This window comes from Macadamia integrifolia, chromosome 9 (assembly GCF_013358625.1).
Source record: "Macadamia integrifolia cultivar HAES 741 chromosome 9, SCU_Mint_v3, whole genome shotgun sequence".
In the NCBI taxonomy this organism is placed as follows: Eukaryota; Viridiplantae; Streptophyta; class Magnoliopsida; order Proteales; family Proteaceae; genus Macadamia; species Macadamia integrifolia.
In genome coordinates this window covers 3,835,517-3,859,037 of record NC_056565.1, presented here as the reverse complement: position 1 = coordinate 3,859,037, position 23,521 = coordinate 3,835,517, and the positions used below count along the sequence as shown (strand labels likewise).

General features: G+C 37.6%; 2 protein-coding genes across 2 annotated transcripts; both read right to left on the bottom strand.

Moving 5' to 3' along the window:
* Nucleotides 1–4,596: 4,596 nt before the first annotated feature.
* On the bottom strand, nucleotides 4,597–8,862 carry LOC122089105 (zinc finger CCCH domain-containing protein 30-like). Its single transcript, XM_042658568.1, has 2 exons — nucleotides 8,560–8,862; nucleotides 4,597–7,536 (listed from the first exon to the last, which is right to left on the bottom strand). Exon 2 carries the CDS (start codon nucleotides 7,511–7,513, stop codon nucleotides 5,303–5,305), a length of 2,211 nt encoding a protein of 736 aa, XP_042514502.1. The 5' UTR covers nucleotides 7,514–7,536; nucleotides 8,560–8,862; the 3' UTR covers nucleotides 4,597–5,302.
* A 12,746-nt stretch (nucleotides 8,863–21,608) lies between these two features.
* LOC122088464 (heterogeneous nuclear ribonucleoprotein F-like) lies at nucleotides 21,609–23,273 on the bottom strand. The gene is made up of 2 exons (XM_042657742.1): nucleotides 23,098–23,273; nucleotides 21,609–22,578 (listed from the first exon to the last, which is right to left on the bottom strand). Exons 1-2 carry the CDS (start codon nucleotides 23,109–23,111, stop codon nucleotides 21,819–21,821), a joined length of 774 nt encoding a protein of 257 aa, XP_042513676.1. The 5' UTR covers nucleotides 23,112–23,273; the 3' UTR covers nucleotides 21,609–21,818.
* Between the last annotated feature and the right edge of the window lie 248 nt (nucleotides 23,274–23,521).

Below are 23,521 nucleotides of genomic sequence, written 5' to 3'. Positions count from 1 at the left end.
CCCCCCCCCCCCCCCAACCCCACCTCACCTCACCTCACCTCACCTCACCTCACCTCCTTTTGATTTGATTAGGCCATTGATAGTGCCAGAAGAATTCCTCCATTCTCATCTTCATTAGATCACTTACAGGAACCCAGGACCGTAAGCTTCTTGATTATGATGGCAATGTTGCTATTGCAGCACAACCATCTTCTAAGTGTTTTCATATTTGGTAGTTGGGAACTTCTAGAAGACAGAGCTTACAAAGTTGTATCAAGAATCTCCACTAAAACAAAAAGGGATTTCAGAACAGTTATAGGATCAGCAATGACCTTACGAGCTAAATGTTGGGTAGTGAAGAAATAACTGATAAATAAACTTAGTATAACTGAAATAAGGATGTTGAGATGGATGAGTGGTAAAACTAGAAAAGACAAAATCAAAACTGATCAAATTAGTGATAAATTAGAAATAGCTCCTATACATTTTTAGTTGCGAGAAAATCGTTTAAGGAGGCATGAACATGTGCAACGGAGGCCTTTGAATACTTGAGAATATGGATGAATGATTTGATTCTCATTGAAGAAGCTAAATAAGTTGATAGAGAAGTGAGAAAAAGCTAAATAATTTGATAGAGAAGTGAGAGAGACATGCACAACTTGGGAAGTAACAAGTGTAACTTTGAATAGAGTTGATTAAAGAAACAAGAGGAGAGTCATCCAGAAAGGAAGCACAACTCAAAATTCTGGAGATCCAACTGTCCAGAACTAGGTCCAAAAGCACGAGAGAGCTTCATCCTTATCACATAAGGTCCATGCACAACAGAGAAACATTTCATCTGATCCATGTGACCGAAATTGCATCTATAACCCAAGATGCCCAAAAAGCTCACTGCGCTTCCCCTCATCCGGAGCCTCCTAGTAGTACCAGAGTCGACTCGAAAAAAAAATGATGTTCTTCCTGATTTAATTTACACTTAGAAATTGCGCCAACCGAAAAGCCTCTAATCAGCAAAGGATTTCACCTCGAATAAACTTTTGTAGGCCTGTGATATTCTGAAATTGGATTATCTAACCCATCTCAACATGGATCGAATGCAAGCTCAATATTTGATTCACTGGGTGATAGAGAAGGTTCTCACTTTCTCTTCACCTATAAGTTGTAAGAAAATCTCTTTGTCCATGGCATCTAACCCCCTGATTGGATTGGGAAAAAGGCATCTTCGACCTTATACGATAGGAGGTGTTAGTTAATGATGACATTCTTCATTGTTGCAAATCATCATGTTGAAGAGATTCTCTCTTCACCTATAATAAATAAAAAATAAATCAATTTTAAGATGTGAAACAAATACAAAAGCTTTGTAACTTGAAAGAAATTTTTTATGTAAAACAATTTTGGTTTTAAGTCTAGAAGTAATGTGATTGGTTCGCAAAGTAGGCAATCTCAAAGATTTATAAGGGATCATGTTATTTTTCTTTAAAATTTATTGAAAGCTATTTATCATTATGTCTTTATCTCTTAGTGAAGATTTATCATTATGTCATTATAAAAAAATATCATTGTCTTACATATTTTTCAAGTAGACATGTTAAATGCCAAGATTTATACTAGTTAAAAAAATTGTTATGCAAAAGGACACAAGATTTTTCTATTAATTAATTTGTTTAAAAATATACACTTGAAGCATATGCTCCATCTTAAAAATTATGCCTCAATTTTTAGACAAGTTGAACATCGAGAATTTTATACTACCAAAAAGAACAAGAACATGGAGAACTTTATTTGAGCTGAAATTTGACATATAAGTAGGAGACCATTTAGTCAACTTGTCCACAAAATTTCAATACAATCTAGTTTACCACATGACAGAAGTAACTAGTTGACCAAGGCTTTGTTATGTGGATTCCTAGATCAGAAAATGTTCTCCCTCGGAAAAAAAAAAATAGTCAAAAGGAAGGGTTATCTGAACACGATGTGTGGGAAGAGCATGCTCACGTAACATTTTTTATTTATTTTAGGAGAGAGAAAAAATAATAAAAAAAATCTCATGTTAGTAGACATTTCCTAAACCTCATGCTCAGGTGAGCCATAAACAAATCATCCAGCAATAGGCATGCACCAAAAGAAATTGATGTCATGAAATCCTATCTAAATTATCACCCCTTCCCAAAATAAATCTAAAACAAAATGAAAAAGGTTCTTTTAAGACGTGAGGGGAGGGTAGGCTATCATTTTCTTTCTCTCTCATGAAATGACCTCCCTACCCTTATATGTATGAAATCATTCTGTGACGTCACATTAGTGTACCTCTCTACGTTGCTTGCGAAAGAAATTTTTTTCCAAAAAAAAAATTACATCAAGTCAAATACCATGCCAAGCACACGACTATTTAAGCATCAAACCCAGCTACTTTGAGCCATACAGATAGACCCCACCATTTACAGCCAACTTCACATCAAACTTTCCAGAGGGAAGCCTATATACCAGCATATTTGGTAGACAAAAGTCCATTTCCTCTCCCCACTCACCATTACTCCGGCATTTTGGGATTGATAACAAAGCAACTACCTCTTTAAAGCTGGTAAACAAATCTGAAAAAACCAAATAGAATATGTTTGTGGTTGTGGCCTTTGTGGGTTACTATAGTGCTCACAAAGGGAAAAAGAAAAGAGCGTAGTGAAGATTGTGGTACTCACCTTGCTCATGCAATTTTAAGTGGGCGGTTGGCTATCCATAAATAGGTGATTGAGTTTCTCTATCTCGAGGATTTATTAAGCATTATAAATTAAGAAGGAGATGGCTCTTGCACACAAAAAAAAAATATGGTTATAGCCTATGAGGGTTACCAACTTACCATAGTGTCCATACAGGACTCATTGACACTTTACAACTCATGTTATACCTTCCTAATGTACCCAAAAAAAATAAAAATAGTTATAATCTCCCTAAAACTCATTCCTATCAACTCTAATCCTTATTAAATAAATCTTCTCATTAGACCTGCCATTAGAACACAAGCTTATCAAAGAGCCAATAAACTAATCCCACTAACCCACGAGAGGATTAATACACTAAATAATAACATTTTGTTTAATATTGGAAAGGATTACTACAATTTTTTTTTTTTTTTTCAATTCAATAGTGTCAAGGGGTCATTAGAACTAAACAAATTCATATCATGTAGGCCGGGTATTAAAAATGAAACTAATTAAACCATGGGTTCATATGTCCATCTCTCAAGAAAGGGAATCTGGTAACATATGGATAGATTAATAAAATTCTCCAAATAAAAATAAGGTTAAAGCCTTTATCCTTCGATAGTTTAATTGTTAAGATTTCGTTCCAGATGTAGAACCTATCATTAGTGTCGTTAATCAAACTAAACTATGGCCAAATTCAACCAAAAAAAAAAAGTGCATTGGCGGTAGCTAGTATTTCTTGCTGTCACGGCGACGTATCACAATGATACCAATACATGTAAATATCAGGATCCGATAATACTGATACAAATCGGACAATACGATAGTAAGAAAAGTAGTCACAACATTGTCCATACAGCAACCTGAAGTTTCCATTCTTTTAACGGCTAAATGATGAGCTATAATAATAACGGAACTGGGCTAGCCTTTGACACAACGGTTAAATTACACTATTGTAACATGTTGGTCATAGGTTCAAAACCTAGAAACAACTTCTGCAAAACAGAAGATAAAGCTGTGTACAATTTGCCCCTCCCAAACCTTGCAGTAGCACAGCTACATTAACCCACACAGCAATAACTCGAGAAACAAGCCAAAGGACCCTCCTTGCTATGAAATTTACATGCTGGGATCACAAGAGAGGAAAGTGACCTTAACACAATTAGCATGCCTGTCACCCACCAAGAACAAAGCTCGTGGTAGTGAAGCTGCTCCTTTGGAATGTGCGGGTTTAGGAAGCAGTCAACTACAACCCACCAAGACACACATCTCCTTGTCGATCTCCATAGATATAACTCGTCTGGACTCACCAAACATTGCCTTAAGATTAATGACTCACGTACGAGTGAGATGGGTTAGCTGTAATTAAGAAAGACACCTCCATAGAAACGAGGCAGCCAGGTATTCAGGTCATCAACACCAAACCACACAAAAACGATCAATGCCACTACAGACCAACACACCGGATTTTGGACCACCAACAACCCTACATATCCATACACCTGCTGAGAAAACAAGAGTGGAATTTGGACCACCAGCAACCCATCTGACCCACACACCTGCTAGTAGTAAAGGGTATCATGGGAGGCATGTTGATGGTATCGGTAACAGTATTGTCACCACTAAATCTACCAGAATCTGACAAACCACCACCTTTTTTAATGTATCATAGATACAGATGATACACACCTAACACCCCAAGAAAGACAATGCCTATCCTCCATAAAGAACAATAGATGCGAGACTTGTCTCCCACTCATGGCCAAAAAAATCCCATCCTTATTGCCCCCCATTATCTTCTTCCCACTATAGATTTCCATCCATCTACCACATCACAGATTCCCATACATTTTCTTAAAACCTACCACCACAGTACGAGAGAGCCTGTTATTTGGGGGAAGGGGGGGTAAAAAAATTATTCAAAATTTGAAATAATAATAATAATAATATACTTGTAATTCAATGTTACATCATCAGAGAACCCATATTTCAACAACTCTACTACTACCCACCCCATCTAGTTGCCCAACTCCCAACCCCTTAACAACGGGACAGGTCAGCAACCACACTATTAGGTTTCTTCCACCATGGGCCAGGTCAATACAGTGACAAAAAAAATTTTACCCCAGTACCCACACCCCACCCTGCCATCTGCAATTCCTTCTCTTCCTTCTGTTCAACCCTGTTACTGACTTTACTAAGAGAGAATAACAAAATGAGTAAAGAAAGAGATTAAAGGGAAATAATATTGCAAACGAACACACAAGCATTTTGTTTCATTTTCAATGAAACATGTAGCCGAAAAGAAAAAGGCAAAACCAGAGACCAAAAAATCCGAGATTTTAGGGAGAAGCTCACCTATCCAAAGACCGGGTCTTCGAATTTTAACCCAGGGAGGTGGTTTCTTCTTCCACTTTGTAATAAATGGTGAAAAATAAAATCTCTTCCTGAAAAAAACTTTTGAACCTTCTTTTTACCTTCTTCCCCCGATATTCTTACCCTTAATTCTCCTTCCCCTCTTCCACCGAACCCAAAAAATAGTAATATATGATATTTACTAATTAATTCTTGGTTGATTAACTACCTCTTGGCCCAGTAAAAGAATTTTTTTTTCTTCACTTCTACTGAGCTACGAGCTGATCAAGCTGCATCTGCTCCAGCCAAGCTCCCAAAACAGAATGATCAATGGAGTCCAAATGAGAATTCGAATTTGAACCCTCACCAGAGGGGGCAGCCGCAGAGGTTGGAACAGCTAGCTTGTCTTTGATTTCGGGAGGCGATTCTTTCACCAGAGACTGGACCCATGACAAGTCAGGTTCCTCGCCATTGTTCCCAAGCTCGAAGGAAGATGATCTCCGGAAGCGACCCAGTTCGTCTCCTTGAACAGCCCAATCTAATTTTCCACTTGGTGATCCCCATTTAACCCAAGAATTTACAGGGGACCCAACAATTCCGGCAGTACTGGAACCAAGATCCCGTGAGCTAAGGCTGCGAAGCTGTTGCTGCTGCTTCTCACGTTGGGAAAAGGCCGAAAGTCGAGAGCTCATCGGAGAGAGTGGCTCCACACTCCTGGGTGACATCCTCCCTGGGGAAGCAACACCGAAGGAAGCTTGAAGTACATGGTGATCGACATTCTTGGGAGAGAACATATTTGTGTTGATGGGCGCCAACATGCTTTGCTGTTGCTGGAACTGATTAAGAACGGCCGACTTGTGCGAGGGTGAGAAGACAGCAGCAGAAGACTGATCAGAGTACCTAGGAGAGGAAGAAACTTCTGCAGTAAAAAGCTCATCCAGATTCGAAGGGGTTAGGGTCTTTGATCGCGCCGTTCGGTTCACAGAGATTGAACCAAGACGGGCTTGTGAGTAGCAAGACAGGTCATTGCGAAGGAGCTGCTGCTGCTGGGCATCAAATTCCGCCAACATATTGAAGTCCTCAGCAGGAATGTCTCTTGCATTAAAAGATGATCTCAAACGGCTGGATTGAAGATTGCTTCCAGGAAGATGCAAGGTGGGAACATTTGGCTGTGGCCACCCCAAAGATGAGTGAGAAATTCCATTACCGGAAGGTGACATGGGTGGAGTAAATGGAGACGGTGACATAACCGAGACTGATGACGGAGAACCAGGCAGAAGACTCATGGCTGCAGCCATCTCCATGGCAGTGGCAGAAGCACTTGATCGAGGAGATGGGACAGCAGAGCCAGTGGACACATACAAGGGACGGAGCTCTTCAGATGTGTGGGCAAAGAAGCAGACCCTTCGCATGCAATTTGTGCCGTCCTTGCAGAGCCGAGTCCTGTACTGCGCAGGATGGAGCCAGCATTCAAAAACGCCATGAGCATATTCACACAAATCCCCTCTTCTACATGCACCCTTCCGAAAATCAGGGCATGGAACACAGCTGTAGTGGTACTTCCTCGGGTCTCTTCTGCGAGCGTTCTCACCTGGGTGAACAAAGGGGCACTCGGTCCAGTCATGAGAGTAGGCTCGGGAACAAGGTCGAACCTTGAACGAGAACATGCGAAACTCATCTGTTGCATAAATGCTGTTCTTAATATCCGGGAGAGATGGATCAATCGGGTACTCTTTCTTCTCCGATGCTAAGGATGCAGGGAGATCATTGAACTTCAAAGTCATAGGAGAAGATGTCGAATCCGATGCAGAAGATGGTGATCCATTCTCTGGGGAAGCCGAGAGTGGAGGAGAAGTCGAATTAGTAGTAGCTGTGGACACTCGAAGGTTGCGCTCAGAAACAGAACCATCAGAAGTGTTGCCAGAGAGGAGCTCCTCCAGTTCACACTTCACGTTAGGAAGCTTTGGAGACACAACAATAACATCCACTGGCCGGCGACCATTCGCATCAACACAGTTGGGATCAGCACCCGCCATTAAAAGTAGCTTCACGATATCAACACCATTTACAGATCCACCAGAAGAAGCACAGTGGAGAGCAGTAGTTTTATCTGGGCCGCAAGGCCGATTTACATCAGCCTCAGATAAAGAGAGGATGATCTTGACGACATCAACGCTACCATAGGTTGCAGCAACCATTAAAGGGGTTCTGTCCTCAAGGACCATCTGTTTTGAGCCCTTCTGGCGGCCATACCAAAGACCAATCTCATCAATCGCAGATGCGTCACGCTCGATTGAACGTTTGAAGCCTTCAAGATCATTGTTAGCAGCAAGCTCGAGTAAGCTGGCGAAAGAATCATCAGTTTCAATAGTCAAGTGATTCATATTCATTTCTTTGGTTGTGGATTTGGTTTCTTCAGAAGATGATGGAGACGGCGACGACGTAGATGATTTTAAGTGTTCCGGACCACCGCACATGCTTCGATAAAATGGAAATCCACCTGAGCGGAAAGAAAATACTCAAACCCTCCCTCAAGGCTAAGAACCATACCATATATAACATCGCCTAAACAAATGATCGTAAAACAGGAGAATCCAAAAAACACCAACCTACGGAAGGATCTCACCACAAAAATACAAGAAACAACCGGTGAAGACGATTAGGAAGGCAACAGCGTAAAAAGCGTCAACACTTCCAAGACGATTCAGAGAATAACAACAAAGATAATACAAATTCTCGTAAAACAATAGAAAGTCGATGATTACAGTTGTGAAATGAAATCTTCTTTGAAGACATTGATATACAAAACAAAATCTGAAGAGGTCTGAAATGAAATGAGAAAGGATCACGGCTAAATGCAGGTAACATAAAGATTCGACGATTTCTAACGACAATAGTTCGTTTAGAGAAAAGGATAGAAAATTAACTCGAGAAGATTCAGTAGTTTCTGTACCACTGAAACCCTAATAAAAATTTCCAGAGCGTAGGTAGATAAGACAAAAGATATGAGGAAAATAAACAACTAAATCCTCTGAAACAGTCCAGGACAGATTATCTACAACAAAGCCCAGTTCCCTCACCCAGATCATCTACAAAGATCAAAATCGAAATTAACAAAAAGTAAGATAAAGAAACAAAGCGACTCAGGCAAAAGACTAACGGCAGCCATGAACAAGAAAGATCAGCACTTTGCAAAGAAAATCAACAAGATAACATCGACATATCATAAAGCATTTTAAAATTAGCAAACGAAAACCACAAGAACACAGATTTTGTTGATTACTTAAAAGCGTACAACGATCATAAACAACAACAACAACGAATCACAAACGACTAATACATTCATATCACTCCTAACGCTCAACATAGTGTGAGAGAGGGAGGGAAATCAACGGGAAAAAAGGATTTCCCAACCTCCAAGAAGTAAGCAAAAGAGGAAAAAACGAGGAAGCCGATCATCCAGTAACAGTCAAATGAAAGAAGCGATCATCAAGCGACATAGATTGACGAAACAATTACTCACCGATTTCCAGAGTCTAAAGACTGAAGACGATAAGCAGTTAAGAAACGTTCAATAGCTTCATTAAAGCTCCAACTTCATCGATCTGTAAAGAATACAGAGAAACAGATTCCGAAAGCCGAGAATGCCTCGGTAACCAGGCCACGAGAAGGAGAAAATCGCGACGCAAAACAGAAGAGAAGCGAAGGTCCGATCGCCATGTCTCAATCCGCTCTACCAAACACCCAAAAGCCTTTGTTCAAAAACTCGCCGATTCAATCGAGAGAGACTGAAGAGAGAAGAAGAGGCTGAGATGCCAACGTCTCCAAATTAAAATGAAATGAAATGCACCCAAATGCAGATAAATTTGAAAAAAAAAAAAAAGAACTGGATAAAGAACCCTTTCTCTGTGGTGGGGGTCTAAATTCACATGGAAATACACCCCAAATTCACTCCACATGAGAGTTAAGTTCGAGAATTCAAACTCAGATGGTGAAAACCGGTCGGATCGGTGAAAAGTTCGGGGAAGATCACGGGTTAGGTGAACATCTCTCCCCGACTTTAATGCTTTTAAGTGGTGAGTGGTGACCGGATGAACCAGTTGGTCCGGGCGGACATCTCTGTAAGATTATGCTGGAATCGAATCCGGCATGGATTCCGCGAATGAGAACTCAGGTTTGAGCGTACGAGCGAGCGGACTCCAGCCACTAGTCAATTCCAGTTAATTGTGGAGTCAAATCGAAGGAAAAAAATGGCCAAAAGGCAGTGGAGCACCAACGACAGAACCCCACATATTATTATTTAAATTTTAAGTTAAAAAAAAATATCCACACGAGCGTGCTATCACGAACGGCCCAGATTCAAGAAAAATGTGATCCTATGGTAAAAGATGTGGGTCCCATAGTACGGTAAAGATCTTGCCACGAGAGTTATAGGAGAAGATGGGGAAGGAATGATGAATCTTAGCCAGCGTCCTCCACCTGTGGACCCACCGCCGCCCCCATTGAATAAAGAGGAGTCAAGAAAAGCAGATAATAATAATAATTAATAAATTATATATTTCGTTTTTAGGATTCTCCAAATTTCCGACGGGTTTTCTGGTTATAATTTCGTTTTGTTTAGTTAAGTAAAACCTCATGTCAGTTTTGTTGTCCCATGTATCTTCCTATCTAGATTCAAGATTTCTTAGTGCATGATAGAAAGTTACTATAATAACCATATATGGAGCTGAAACTCTGGATCTACCCATCTACCCATTGTCTAGGCTATGTTTGGTGGTCAAAGAGTAGAGAAGAGAAGAAAAGAAAATAAAATAAAAAATAATAGAAAATAGATAAAATGGTAAAAAAAAATAAGAAAAGAATGTGTGTGTGGTTTTCCATTAGAAGTGTAAAAAATAAAAGTTTTTGTATTTTCTTATATTTTCTTGTGTTTTTGTAAGATTTTTTTTTTTTTTTACAGAAAAGAAAATTCACCATTTTCAAGGTAAATTTTGAAATTCAAACTGAAATATTCTCTAATTTTGAGACTTATCAAGCAGAAAGATAATTTCTTAAACTAATAACAAAATTTATTTTGTACATTTTTTTTTTACTACCAAACACAGCCTTAAGGGTCACAATTTAGAATTATAATCAAAATTTAAAATCGAATTGAAAAAAAATTGGTTCAGCTTTGGTTTTAAAGGGAAACTTCATTAATTTTCATTCGATTTCAGATTTAAATAGAAAACCTCCTATTTGAATCATAATAAATCTTACTATCGTTTGAGATTGTATTATAAACTATTGAAATCGCGTACAAAACGAAAAAAAAAAAAAAACTAAATAAGAACAGATCCAGTTCAACTTCAATTCTAAAGTTATAAAAGTTATTCAATTTCAATTTTTACATATTATATCTTGAACCATGAACCAAAATCAAACAAAAAAAAACAAACCGATTGACATAAGATTAAGGGTAATTTACAACACCACCCCCTAATGAATGCCACTATTAGAGAGACACCCCCTGCATAATATCAAATTATACTCAGACCCCCTGCCGTCAGTTATTGTTACGGAATATACCTTATATGCTGATGTCAACTGATGTATTTTTTTCTAACTACCAAAATACCCTTATAAAAGCAAAGTACCTGATATACCATTCTCTTAATTACCCTTAACCCTCATCACATACCCTTCTAGTTAAGCCTTAAAAAGGAGGAGAAATCAAGAGATTTGAAGAGGAAAAAAATAAAAATAGAAGACTAATACTTTGGAGATTAGGAAATCTCCTGCAACAAAGTAGATCAAGAGTAAGCGATGTCTTCATTGAAGAAGTTTCGTTGCTTTAGACAAACGTTACCATGTGTTTTCATCTTCCTCAACCACAAAACCCTAAAAATAGAAGAAAGAGGGGAAAATGTTTCTAAAGACAGATTTCATATATGATGGAAAGAGGAGGAAAGCGAGGCCAATAATCATTTTTGTTCCCTCAGAATGATAGTAGCACAGAGCCAAGACAAGCAAGCAAAAACGAAACAACATTTCAGTTTTCAAAACAAGAACTTGAAATGCAGGCCACTTGATTTGACGCCAAGCTCCCAAGTTGTCCGATTGAGAGAAGCTTTTATCTATTCAAAATCACTTAATTATGTTCTGTAACCCAATAACAGTGCCAAACATTTCCCATAACATAATGGACAAATTGTACAAGTTCACAATCAGCCGTTCATGGATGAATTCTAGACTGAGCAAATACCAAAGTAAACACCAAATTAGTCTTATTGTCTGAGCCATTTATTATCATTAAAAAAAAAAAAAAATTTTAGTTGAACCCCAACACTGCTGAGAGTCTGAAACTAGTACCTAGATTTCCGATTTTACAGATATTTAAGTCACTCAAACGGCTCAAGTGCTCACTGCTCAACGCCTCAACCCTCTTCGTCTTCTTCAACCTCCATTCCCTCGTTTCCTTTTCGTCTGGTACAACCAAGTCGAAACCTTACCTTACCTTTTCTCTCCTTCGACCCCGCTTACTAAGAAACCCTCTGTGGATCTCCTAAGCCTTTCTTCTTTTTCTTCTTCTTCATCCTCTTCGGGCTCTGACCTCCACAAAGATTTCCAAGGCTTTCACTAGTTTCGGATAAACCGAAATGGAAGCCAAACTCATTTCCTGCACCGGCGAGAATGTTAGACCTTTTTGTAGCCAGTAGTACCCAATGGTGAGAGTTGGACAGCAGCAAATTCAGTTTATTCCCCAGGTAACATTTGGAATTTTTTCGTTATGGATTTTACCATGTTCTTCGTCCATCCGCCCTCTGAACCCTACGACCCCTTTAGCCCATGATACATTGATACCATCTCTTCAAAGCTTCCTTCCACCACTAGCGCTTGAATCCTACAAATCCCCTCCTCATTTGCTGACTTGCCCTTTCCCGGACCTCTTGAATCTGCAACCACTACCATCTGGTCTACCCCTCTTGTTTCTGTTTTTATCAGAGCAGAAAGAAAGGGGGGCATCACCGTCATTTCAAGTCGTCATTTAACAGAGATTGACAGCAGGGGGTCTGAGTATAATTTAGTATTATGTATGAGGTGTTTCTCTCATAGTGGCATTCTTTAGGGGGTGGCGCTGTAAATTACCCTAAGATTAAAGGTGAGGTTAGTCCCTAACTGAATGCTCCACATTAGGTTTTAGGAAATTGTTGATATTAACTTGACCCAGCCATTCTAAGTTTGTTTATTATTATTATTTTTAAATATTTCAAGTTGCTGCATTTGGTAACCAGGAGAAGGGAAAAAAAAAAATTGAATTTGAAAAGAGAGATAGACAAATAAAAATTTTATTTTAGGTTGTATTCTTACTTTAAGGTGTACATCTTGCAGCTACTAAAACTATAAGCTTTTATTCTAAAGGGGAATGATCTTACTATAGTTTCATTTGTAAATTTTTTATATTTTTTTAATAGAGAAAACCAACTTTTACTTACGGATTTTAGTTTATATTTACCTACAATTTGTTTCATTTTGTATGTATAATAGGAAATATTTCTAAACAAGATTGAAGGGAAAAAGAATCCAAACATATGATGAGATTGAAGTCCACCAATATTGCCAATTATATCATTTACTAAGATAAAATCACCTTATTTCTTTTTTTATTACTTTTAACATCTCTGAAAAATTTATAAATTTTTAGTGTAATTTTTCAATAACTAATTGAGAAAACAATAATAATAATAATTATCTGAGACTATTGCGTTTGTGTTTTAAATAACCATTTTTTTATAGTTGATTATCTATTGATTGACGACCTAAAGTTGTGCACATCAATGATGAATATGAGAGACAGTTGAAACAATAGTATACATTTAAGGGACCTTATCTAGTCTCTCATCGATCATTGAGTGAGATATATTGACATTTTAAATGATTTTAGTTAATTATCAATATGCGTTTAGTTTGATGACCTAGTTTCTTCACTTGAATAATAAAAGATATTAACATTTTGTGTTTTTTTTTCTTGGGGTGGGGGGAGGTGGTGGTAGTTGTGGAATGAGATTATCTCCATCTTGATCATTACATGCAAGTAATTTATACTTAAGATAAAAGGTGGTTCGTCCTCTTTTAGTAATAAATTTGTGGAAACCATGAGTTGCTTAGAAGAAAGAAAAGAGAAAGAAGAAAGGAAAGTTTTCAAGGATGCATAAGCACAAATTTTAATCCAGCATAGCTATCATTTGGCAATTGGGTAGGTCTCAAATTCAGTGGCTATGTTCATTACATATTCATGGCTTAGTTGGAGGATTGCCACTTATACACAGGATTTTAGTAATATAACTATACAAATCCTTCCTCCTTTGTCCTTGCCATATGTGGGTTTTGAATTTTTATATTTTAAAATTTCTAAAGCCGATGTGTAACAAGAGGAGGTGCTTTTGTATAGATTTGTTGCCCAACCTTGTACAATTAGTGTTTCATATATATATTTTTTTTTAACAAATCTTTTCCATTATATAAATATAATGATTTGAATTAAAAAAAAAAATCATATTTCATGATATGTAATATATAGTGTAGGTCAACTTTATTTGACATATGCCCTATCTAAGGATATGATTTGTCATATGTGAGATTGACCAATAACAAGGATCACATAATAATAAAACCGTTCCCATGGCATGTTATAGATCCTTCTTGCTCAATTGTCATGTTTCATCCTAATTGGAGTTGACCAAGTGATCAAAATAAAAAGACTTAAAAGGCCCATATGAGATGACTATGGAAGGATGCATGTCAATATATGGATAGTTGATGTTACATGGGTCTAAGAGCTTTTATTGAAGTTGAATATGAAATTTAACACGTGATCAATCTTGATTTTGTCATTTTTTAATCATCATATCATATCATGTCGTGAAATCATATTTGTCAGGTTGGCCCCATCAAGTGGCACCTTTTCTAAATATAATCAAGGAAAAAAAAAAAATGTAAAGAAGAGAGGATAAAGGTCAGGCTTTGCTTTACTTTCTGGTCACTTTACTTTCCGACCAACATCTAATGCACCATTTTATCCTCTTCCTTCTTTTTCTAAAGCAATTCCTCAAATGGTGCATCCATATGTATGGGTGTCAAGATCGGGCCGGGTAGGTCTCGATTGGATTTAATCGGATTTGACCACTTAAAAATTTTATATCATAAAAATTCATTTAAGTAAATAGGTATAGCTTTAAGGGACATAGTACGATTTATAATTAGATTGATCGATGTCAAACATTAATCGGGCTACCTTAAACGGGCCTTAACCAGAGTTTAACTGGGCTACATACCTATTTAAGTTTAAACGGACTCTAAATATGTCTACCTTAAAATTAGTTTCTTAAATAAGTTGAAGGCCTATAATTATTCAATTTGAACATTAAATCACAATAGTTTTACACAAAAAATAATCATACTAGATGGTGATCCAAATATTTAATAAAGAAGATAAATGATATGAGATTATGATTGTTTTTAATAAAAGGGGTCGGGCTAGGTTAAGCTACATTGAGTCGATTCAAATCGGGCCTCTAATCGGTCTGTTCGGTCGGGCACCCAATGGGCTAGCCCCTTGCACCGTGAACGCCCGACGGGCTAACCCATTGCATCGTGAACGCCCGTTTATTAAACGTGTTGGGCATTTATTAATCAGGTCGGTCTAGATTGAGCCATAAACATGCTAGGCTCGGTCGGGCCAACTGGTGCAGACTTAATATTGACACCCCTACATATATATAAATATATATATACATACATATATATATATATATATATATTTCTAATGTTTTAGTGCCTTCCCCACAATGAATTTAGAGAATACAAAAAAGTTGTAAATCAAAATTAATAAAGGAAAAAGAGATAGTGCAAATTAAATAAATTTTTTTTCTTGTAACCCACTTGATTCTTGGGGCCCTCATGCCTCACCGCGTATCGACAAGGTATCTATCAACATGTGTCCAATAGTCAAGAGATTCGACCCCACCATCTACTCAAATTCTTGGACAAAAATGTAGTGACTTCAACTATCTTACCTATACATTGTACCTTTTAAAGAAAACAAGAATCAATTTGATTCTCCTTTATCTTAGAAATAATAGTTTTGATCATATGTACAACAAGCAAGTAAGCCTTGAGACATGGTCTCACACAAGAAATTAAGCAGAATTAATAAATGTATTGGATGACAAAATAATCCAACTGTTTATTTTTTTTTAAATATTTGAATAATATAACAAGAAATAGTTTATGCTGATATTTCATATATTTAATTATCTAATTGTTCCAATCATCCATATATTTTATAACATTTTGAATTATTAATAAAGACCTGAAACCTTTATATAATGAAGAATAGTAAAGAATTTGATAGAATAGACCCAAGATATCTAAGTGCACTAACCATTGGTTTTTGGTTGGAATCTATTCTTTGAAATTGATAGAATAGACCCAAGTTTTACTATCAATAAATAAGAACATCTACACCATGATAAGGATTTTGATGTAACTTTAATTTATATAAATCGAATAAAGAGCAAAAAGAAGGATTCTATACTATTTATACTTTTATTCTTTCGGTGGTAAGATATTATATGATATAACATTTTCTTATCCTTATAAATCCAATTAAGCATTGTCATCAGATTTCTTTGATATTTTATTGAACTACAAGTTTCCTTTATTAATTATTTTCTTAACTTTAAATCTATCAATGGAAGAGAGAAGATTAAACAAATGGGTTGTGGAAAAAAAGTTGAACCCTTACACTTTGAGAATAAGCCCAAAAAGGTAATTGGGTATATATACTAATTATATAAAGAGATTAGAAAAAACTGAAGAGTAATGGTCTGTGAATATTGATCTAATGGGATTTGAGGCTGAGGGAGTTTGACAAGTTTGCTTCTTGCCTTCCTTTCCATGCAATGTAAGAATCAAGAATTCAAGATACTGACCCCCCTGAAATGTCTGTTCTTTCATTTTCAAAGCCTTGAGATAAAGGCATGAAAGAAACAATTTCTTCTTATTTTTAGTGTTTAGTTTTAACATCAATCTACATGAACACCACATAACATTTTCACATCTCTATTAGTCGCATCTGAGACATATATGTAGGGATTGGAAAATTCTCCATTTCAATTTTCAACTAACCTCTCATCTGATCATCAATAGGTTAAGGGAGGAAAAGTATAGTTTTTTTTGGAGAAAATTACCCTAGCTAGTGCCTCTCCATCACAATGGCTATGGGTCTTTTTATTTATTTATTTATTAATGGTGGCCCCCTCTCTATGAGATAGTGACATTGGAAATTGGCTGCCTTGTCAACTGTCCAGCCAACCCAAGATGGCTGATTATGGAGATATTGACATCCCATCACTGTCCACTTGGCATCTTCTCCTTGATTTGTCGATACTTATTTTATTCATGGTGCCCCTTGCCATCAAACTAGCAAAAATTTTTTTAATTGAGATCTTCATAATTAATTATTGAACATTTAGTTGCCAAATTTCTATATATAGTTGAGATCTTCATTTTATCAAAAAGAAAAAAAAATCATCTGAATGCTTTCAGTCATTGATACTCATAGTATCACCACATTCGTTGCAGAAAATAATCGTTCTAATGATTGTATCATATATTGGGATCTTACCATAAGAATCAGAATTGGGGTTTTAAAAATCGAAATCCATCGAGGCCCTGATCTCACTAGTGCCGATTATGTATGAAAAAACTCTAAATGACTGAAATATACCGATTTCAGAACCCTGACCAGTATGGTCCAACCATGATCCCACCATCTGGACCATAGTCCATGACAACATTGATGCACAGATCCTAATAATGGTTTATGATACTCACATATAGCTTAGGATCCCCCAACAGGGATGCATGAAGCATGAGATGAACATGGAGAAGACAATAGCAACAAAAGTCCAATGGGGTGATGAGAGAGAGAGAGAGAGACTTCTGTTTTTATTTCTTTGTGATGTGGCGGTTGAAAACGATTTGAAGTTAATTGGGCCCACAGTCATGGAACATTATAGAAAAATGAAAGATAGCCCCCCAAGTCATTATTGATTAATCCAATAACAAAGAAAGACATCTGTGAGACTGTGACACATACACCCTGTGGAAGGTGGAGGATTTCTTATTTGGTGGTAGTGGGGGTGGAGAAGAAATTACATCCATTGGATCAAGGATCAATAGTCAGATTAGATACGATATCAAGGGTTACGATTGTGTACAGGTAGAAGATAGCATGATCCGGGAAAGAAGAAGATGTTGGAATTTCTTTTGCGCCATACTCAAAACATTTAATTCCATTCCATTCCATTCAAGTGCAGAGCAGCTGCTGGGCTGGGTCCAGTGAAAAATTGGGCCAGAACAATGTTGTTTTACAGAACTTGGGCTTCCTTTTTATTTCATGGCCAGAACAATGTTGTTTAACAGAACTTGGGCTTCCTTTTTATTTCATACTTTCTCAAGCCTAACCCAGCTTGAGCCTAGTTATAGTCTTATAGATGGCCTTGGGCTTTTATGTGGTTGCCTACCAGCAGGGCAATAGGTGTGGACCTCTTGACTTTAAAATTGATGTTGTGAGCTAAATACTTGGGGATCAAGAAATGAAGTCATGTTTCTCAGAGAAACAATCTCAAGAAAAAAAAAAAAAAAAAAAAACAATCAATCAGCCACATGGCAAAGATATATGTGGTTCGGCAAGGTGTCTATTTCCACAGTAACATAAGAATAGTTTCACTTGCAAAAGGAAATATGGTTACAAGCTCTCTTCCTATCACTTATCTTTTTACATAGAATTCCTTATTTCTTCACTTGCATTTCACACTTGTAAAGCTGGATGGTTTATCAACTGCAAAACATCAAATGATTTTCAACTGGCTGAGTAGTATTGTTGACTGGTTAAGCTTATCCAGTAGTAGGGTTGTGCCAGGATTCAGAATATAGATGATACATCTGTTGGTGTGTCCTTGTTACCTAGCCTGTCATTAAAATCTATTCAGATTGCTTTTTTTCATTAGACATCATCATCTCCATTTTTGACTGGATTAGATGAACATTTATTTGGAAGATTAAAAAGTGGGTGAAACTTTAACAAACTATGGTTAAATAATTGAAAGTCTTGGCTTCTCATTAAAGGGGGGCCAACCTTGATGGTTACTCAACAGTCTACTCTATTAATCTTGTATATTTTCTAGCCATGACGAGGTGTAGAGCTAGCTCATTAGACCATTCCGGTTCTCATTTAGTTGATGACATAAGATTTTATGGAGTTGAATTGATTGGCTTTAATTTTAGGATCCGGCTCCTCTCCAATGATCATCCAAGGGTTGAGAGGGTTTGATCACGCATCCAACACCTGGGATGTGTATTCAAGCCCTCCCAACCCTTGGATTCATTCTGCCAAATAAAGATCTGTCCATGTAATACAATAGCTCTTATAAATCATGAAATCCAATACATCCTGGATAGAATCAAACTGTCATCATGAGAATGCAAAATTGGGGAGAATGGATGAGGAAATGATGAAAGGACTCCCCATCATGTGAAGCATTAATAATTCAATACATGTGTACCTATCATCCAATTAACTGATAACCCAACACAGAAGCCAAGTATGACCACTCAAGTTCATATATAAGATCTGGTCACTCTTAGTAGAGTCAAACATGAGAGCATATCGAGTGTATCTTGCAGCAAGTCTTCACACACTCACTCTCCATCCAAATAGGTTAGGTTCGATTCAAAAGTACAAGTTATCTTACCAAACAGAGAGAGGACCATTTTCCATACCTCTAAGCATTTGACCCAAAGACTACAACTATTATAGTTAAGCATCCACAATCAGTTCCTGATCATCTTCCCACCAGTATATTTCTTTACTCAATAAATTTGTATTAGTATTCAGAACCAAAAAAAAAAAAAAAAATGCACCAGTGTCTATAAGAATTTTTACCAACAAAAAAATGGAATTTATTTGATTTGAAAAAATGCGGTATATCATACCAACCAAAAATCGTTTTCACCCCAGGCATAGAATTTGATCCTAAAGACTACAGATTCCTCCACTCAATAAAATTGCATTGGTTATCAAAGCAACAACAATAAAAAAAAATGCACACCAAACAAAAGAAAAAAAAATCATTTTTAACCTTTCATCCACAATCACAGAGGTATGTTCCCTGTCAATATAATTGAGTTGGTTTTCAAACAAAACAAAATATAAAAAAAAAATTGATCCAAGCCCAATGTTGTCCAAAGAACTTGGGTGAATATTAATAATGTCAGAGTTCCTTGGCAATGAGAGGCATTCAGGGAGACTTCAACAAAAATTAGATGATAGACCTGTCATAAGTGACACAGTTAGGCATAAGTGAATAACAAGCCCTAGCATCCTCAGTAGTCATAAGTTCCTCTTTTCACTCCAACACTGCAGTCATTACTTAAAGCAAATGCAAAAGCATGACTAGTTTACTTGAATATTTCCACCATAAAAGAGACAAATCCATTCTATTGCAAAGAATGGAAGACGTGGAATTCAAGATTGCTTTGTTGGCTAATTGGCTGTAGGGAAAAGAACAGGTTACCGAGAAATGGCAAGGGATACAACTTGGGCATGGCAAGGATTCCATGTCTGGAGTTCTCTTTGGTTTACATGAAGTTTCAGTCGGGTATGGCCCATAATTTGAAGTGCTCAGATAGCATAGCAGGTGGATAATTACGAAATGTTAAGACTGTTCAATCAGACAAAACAAAAAGAAGCTAGAAAGGTTTGGATATGTGGGAAAGGAAAATGCAATTGAACACTTTTTCCCCCAAAAAGATAAAAGAGAGAGGAAGTAACACAGAAAGGCATCTAATAGATAAAGACAAATACTGAACAGGTTTGAAGAGACTATAAAACTCCACTCACCTGGGTTAAAGAAGTGTAAAACAATGAACCATGGGTAGATCTCAGCCCAACAAATCATAATCCAATGGGGCCAATTTGTTGAGTTCATTTTGCAGCAAAAGTTAAACTGCCATCTTTTTTTGACACTGATAGACCTTGCAGCAAAAATTATTCACCTGGTTCTCTAGGTCATCCACCAATCCTGAATGCCTGCTGGTTTCTCTCATCAAGAAAGCCCTTAAGTAACAGTAGGTCTCATTTGTACTCCTAGAACAATACCCACTCTCACTCTGTTCGTTTCAAGTCCTAAGGTCCCGCTCTACTATCTACTGGCTTCATTAGAGTCCTAGTCTACGATACATGTGGGGCATTCTCTGCTTTGGTACATAAGAGTCCCCCAAGGCTGTTGCCTCTGATTTCTCTCTCCCCTTTGATTTCCCAGAAAACAGAAAACAAGTAAGGTGGTTGAATAGAGGTTTTGACAAGGGACTCTATGTAACAAAGCATAGAGTCCCTTCCATACTGACCTGATCATACCCTTTGGCAAATGTAATTTCCAAGTGTACCTGCAAATCGAAGAGCTCTACTCTATGGGAATCCCATTCCAGAATATCAGACACGTGTATCTTAAAAGTGACATCCACATTTTCAGCGGCAGTTACTGCAAATGGCTTCAAAGCAGGGGGATGGTTGATTTTGAGAAATTGTCACTTTATTGCTCTCTGTTTGGGTTTATAATGCTCATGGTGACAATGATGGCATTCCATCATCCCAAGCCACCAAGGTTTCCACTTTCCACCTAGGAAGCGTAGAGCACCAAGATCTTAAAGATGCACACAAGGATCCTAAGAAGCAACATATGTAGATTGGGCATCTCAGAGAATTACAAGATGGTTATAGATACCATCAAAAAATCCATAACAGATATACTCATGCTACACTTAGGAGATGCGGACAAAAGGTGGGCTGGTAAGTGGGTTAGGAGATCTGGGTGAGGAAATGGTAAAGGAGCAGTACTTACCATCGTTGATGGGTAGTAAACTCTTCCTGGTTTTTAAGGGGAAAAAATGACATAAATAGAGTTGAAGGACAAAACAAGGTTCCTCTACCTGACCCCAAGTATCTCAGGGTAAGCCTAGTTGTGTTAAGGAAGAGATGAAATCTCAGGCACACTATCACTAACAGAACCACTGAAGATGGTTATGAATGGGTGTGTTCACATAAATAAAAACCCTTGCAACCCAAAGGCAAGGAAAATCATATGGTTGGAAGAAGGTAGTGTAATATTAGGACATTTCATGTGTCCCTCCTCTCCATATCTTTTATCCATTCACCCCACCCCCCCTTCGAGGCAGAAGCAAAACTACTAAAATTCCAAAAATAAACAAATAAATCAAATGCAAAAGGAAGAAGATATGTTATACAATCACTCTCAGCAAGTAAGGACACTCAACCATTAGAAGGCTAGAAGCAGGGAAACAAAAACATACACTTTAGTAGTTAGGAACAAAATCAATACACAGCTGATATAAAACAAGTGCCCAACTTATACATACATCCAATAATAGTGTAACAGCAAGCATGTTACATGTGAATATGCACCACAGAAAACAGTAGTATAAAAATAAGCCATAGATGAACCAAAATACAAAAATATAACCTGTGCTTCCAGAAGAAAGAAGTTCCTGTCATACTCCTTTTAAATGTGAAATATTCCACCACTAGAACTGCCGATGAAAAGTTTAGAAATTCTAACTAAAATAAAACTAGCAGAGGGGAGGAGAAGGAAAGGAAAAAAAAACAAAATCTCATAAAGTCAAACATTGTAAAATATACACAACTGCTACTGGAATGCATCACCGTCCCTTTGAAACTGCTTCATCCAACTCCTCATTAGATGAAGGGAATAGCTCTATATAACGACTCCCGAGGGTCATCCTGTCTTTCGCCATTGCAGCCTTCGAATCCTCTGGATTTGCGAACTCCACAAATGCTTCACCTGTGGGCCTCCCATCCATATTGAGCGTGATATGAATAGAATCTTCAGAGAGCATGAAATCTTTAAAGAATTCCATAATATCATCCTTCCCAGCTGAAAATGGCAATCCTCTCAATCGCAATACCCCAGTATGTTGGGCTGAGTCCTTCGCATCATCATAGGATCTTGCCCGAGCCTTCTGGCGGGGTGAACCACCACGGGCATCAGAAACTTCATTTGCTATGGCCTTGTAATATTCTTGTCTCTTACTCCTGAAAACTTCAATGTATCGCCTACCCATGTTCTGTCGGTTCCTCTGAACTGCAAAATCAACTTGAAGGGGGTAACCTAAAACAACAAAGGCCTCCCCACTGAACCTACCATGTTTGTGGACGAATAGAACGTCAACAATATCTAGACCGTGAAAGAACTCAGTCACATCAGCTTCTGTGCAATCAAAGGGAAGCCCTCGCAGTCGAACAACTGGGAATGGAGGCTGACCAGCATACGCATAAGGAGAAGCCTCATTATACATGAAACTCGAACCCGCAGAAGCCCCATAAAATGATGTAGGCTGATCAAGTATCCGCTGCCGTTTCGGACCCATTTCCCGCCCATCGCCACCATCGACGTAATTCCTTCAGTCCCCGAACAACCCACAAAACAATAAGAAACGAGAACCACCCGTCAATACTCTACTTGCAGACAACCCACCCATTACAAAATCCTGATTCGATAAATCGAATCCTTCCCTCCTAATAACCTTATTTTTGGTTTTTAACATCTTCAAACCGAAGTAAAGACAACCCAGAAAAGTTTTCGACTCGTAAACCACAGTAATGCGGAGATGAGATTGAAATTTTGATATTTAGAGAATCAAATAGAGAGAACCAATGTAGCAGATATAGGGAAAGACAAAAGAAACTTTAACTTGCAATATGAAGCTACCCATAAATTGTAAGTGAAAGAGCTAACAGTACAAAATTAAACAATCCCCAATGGAGAATGAAGAAATCCCATAGAACTACGGCTGTTTGACATGTTGAAGAACGCATAAAGAACTACAAGACAGACTGTAAATAAGAGAGAAGGAAACACTGAACTCTGAATCAGAAAGAAAGAAAATAGAAACCAAAGTGGTTCGAAAACCCTCTTACCCTCTGTAGAACATTTTTTTCCTCAACGTTCCCGGATCCCCCTTCTGCCTCGCTCTCGCTTTCACGCTTTCTCGCTTTCTCTAGGACTCGATAATGTAGAAGAGTAAAAAGCTGATCCGGACAAGAAGAGAAAAACCGACGGACTTTCTAGGGAAGGGATGGTTGCATCATATATGCTACAACTTAATATAGGGTTTTTCTTGTACCCTCCAAAAAAAATATATATATAGGGTTTTTCGACCAAAATTTTAAAATAGGGTTTCCCATACCACACTAAAGATGCCTATATGGCCCCTCCCATTGGTTGTGTATGTTGGCCTGTACCTGCATTGTTAGGTAGTGTTCTATTTTTATTTATTTATTTATTTATTTTAATACTACACACAACCTAGGTCTTGGGGTTTATTTTCATCTTCATCTAATA

Coding starts and splice junctions, on each gene's coding strand:
- LOC122089105 (XM_042658568.1), bottom strand. CDS start 7,513: ATGTGCGGTGGTCCGGAACACTTAAAATCATCTACGTCGTCGCCGTCT.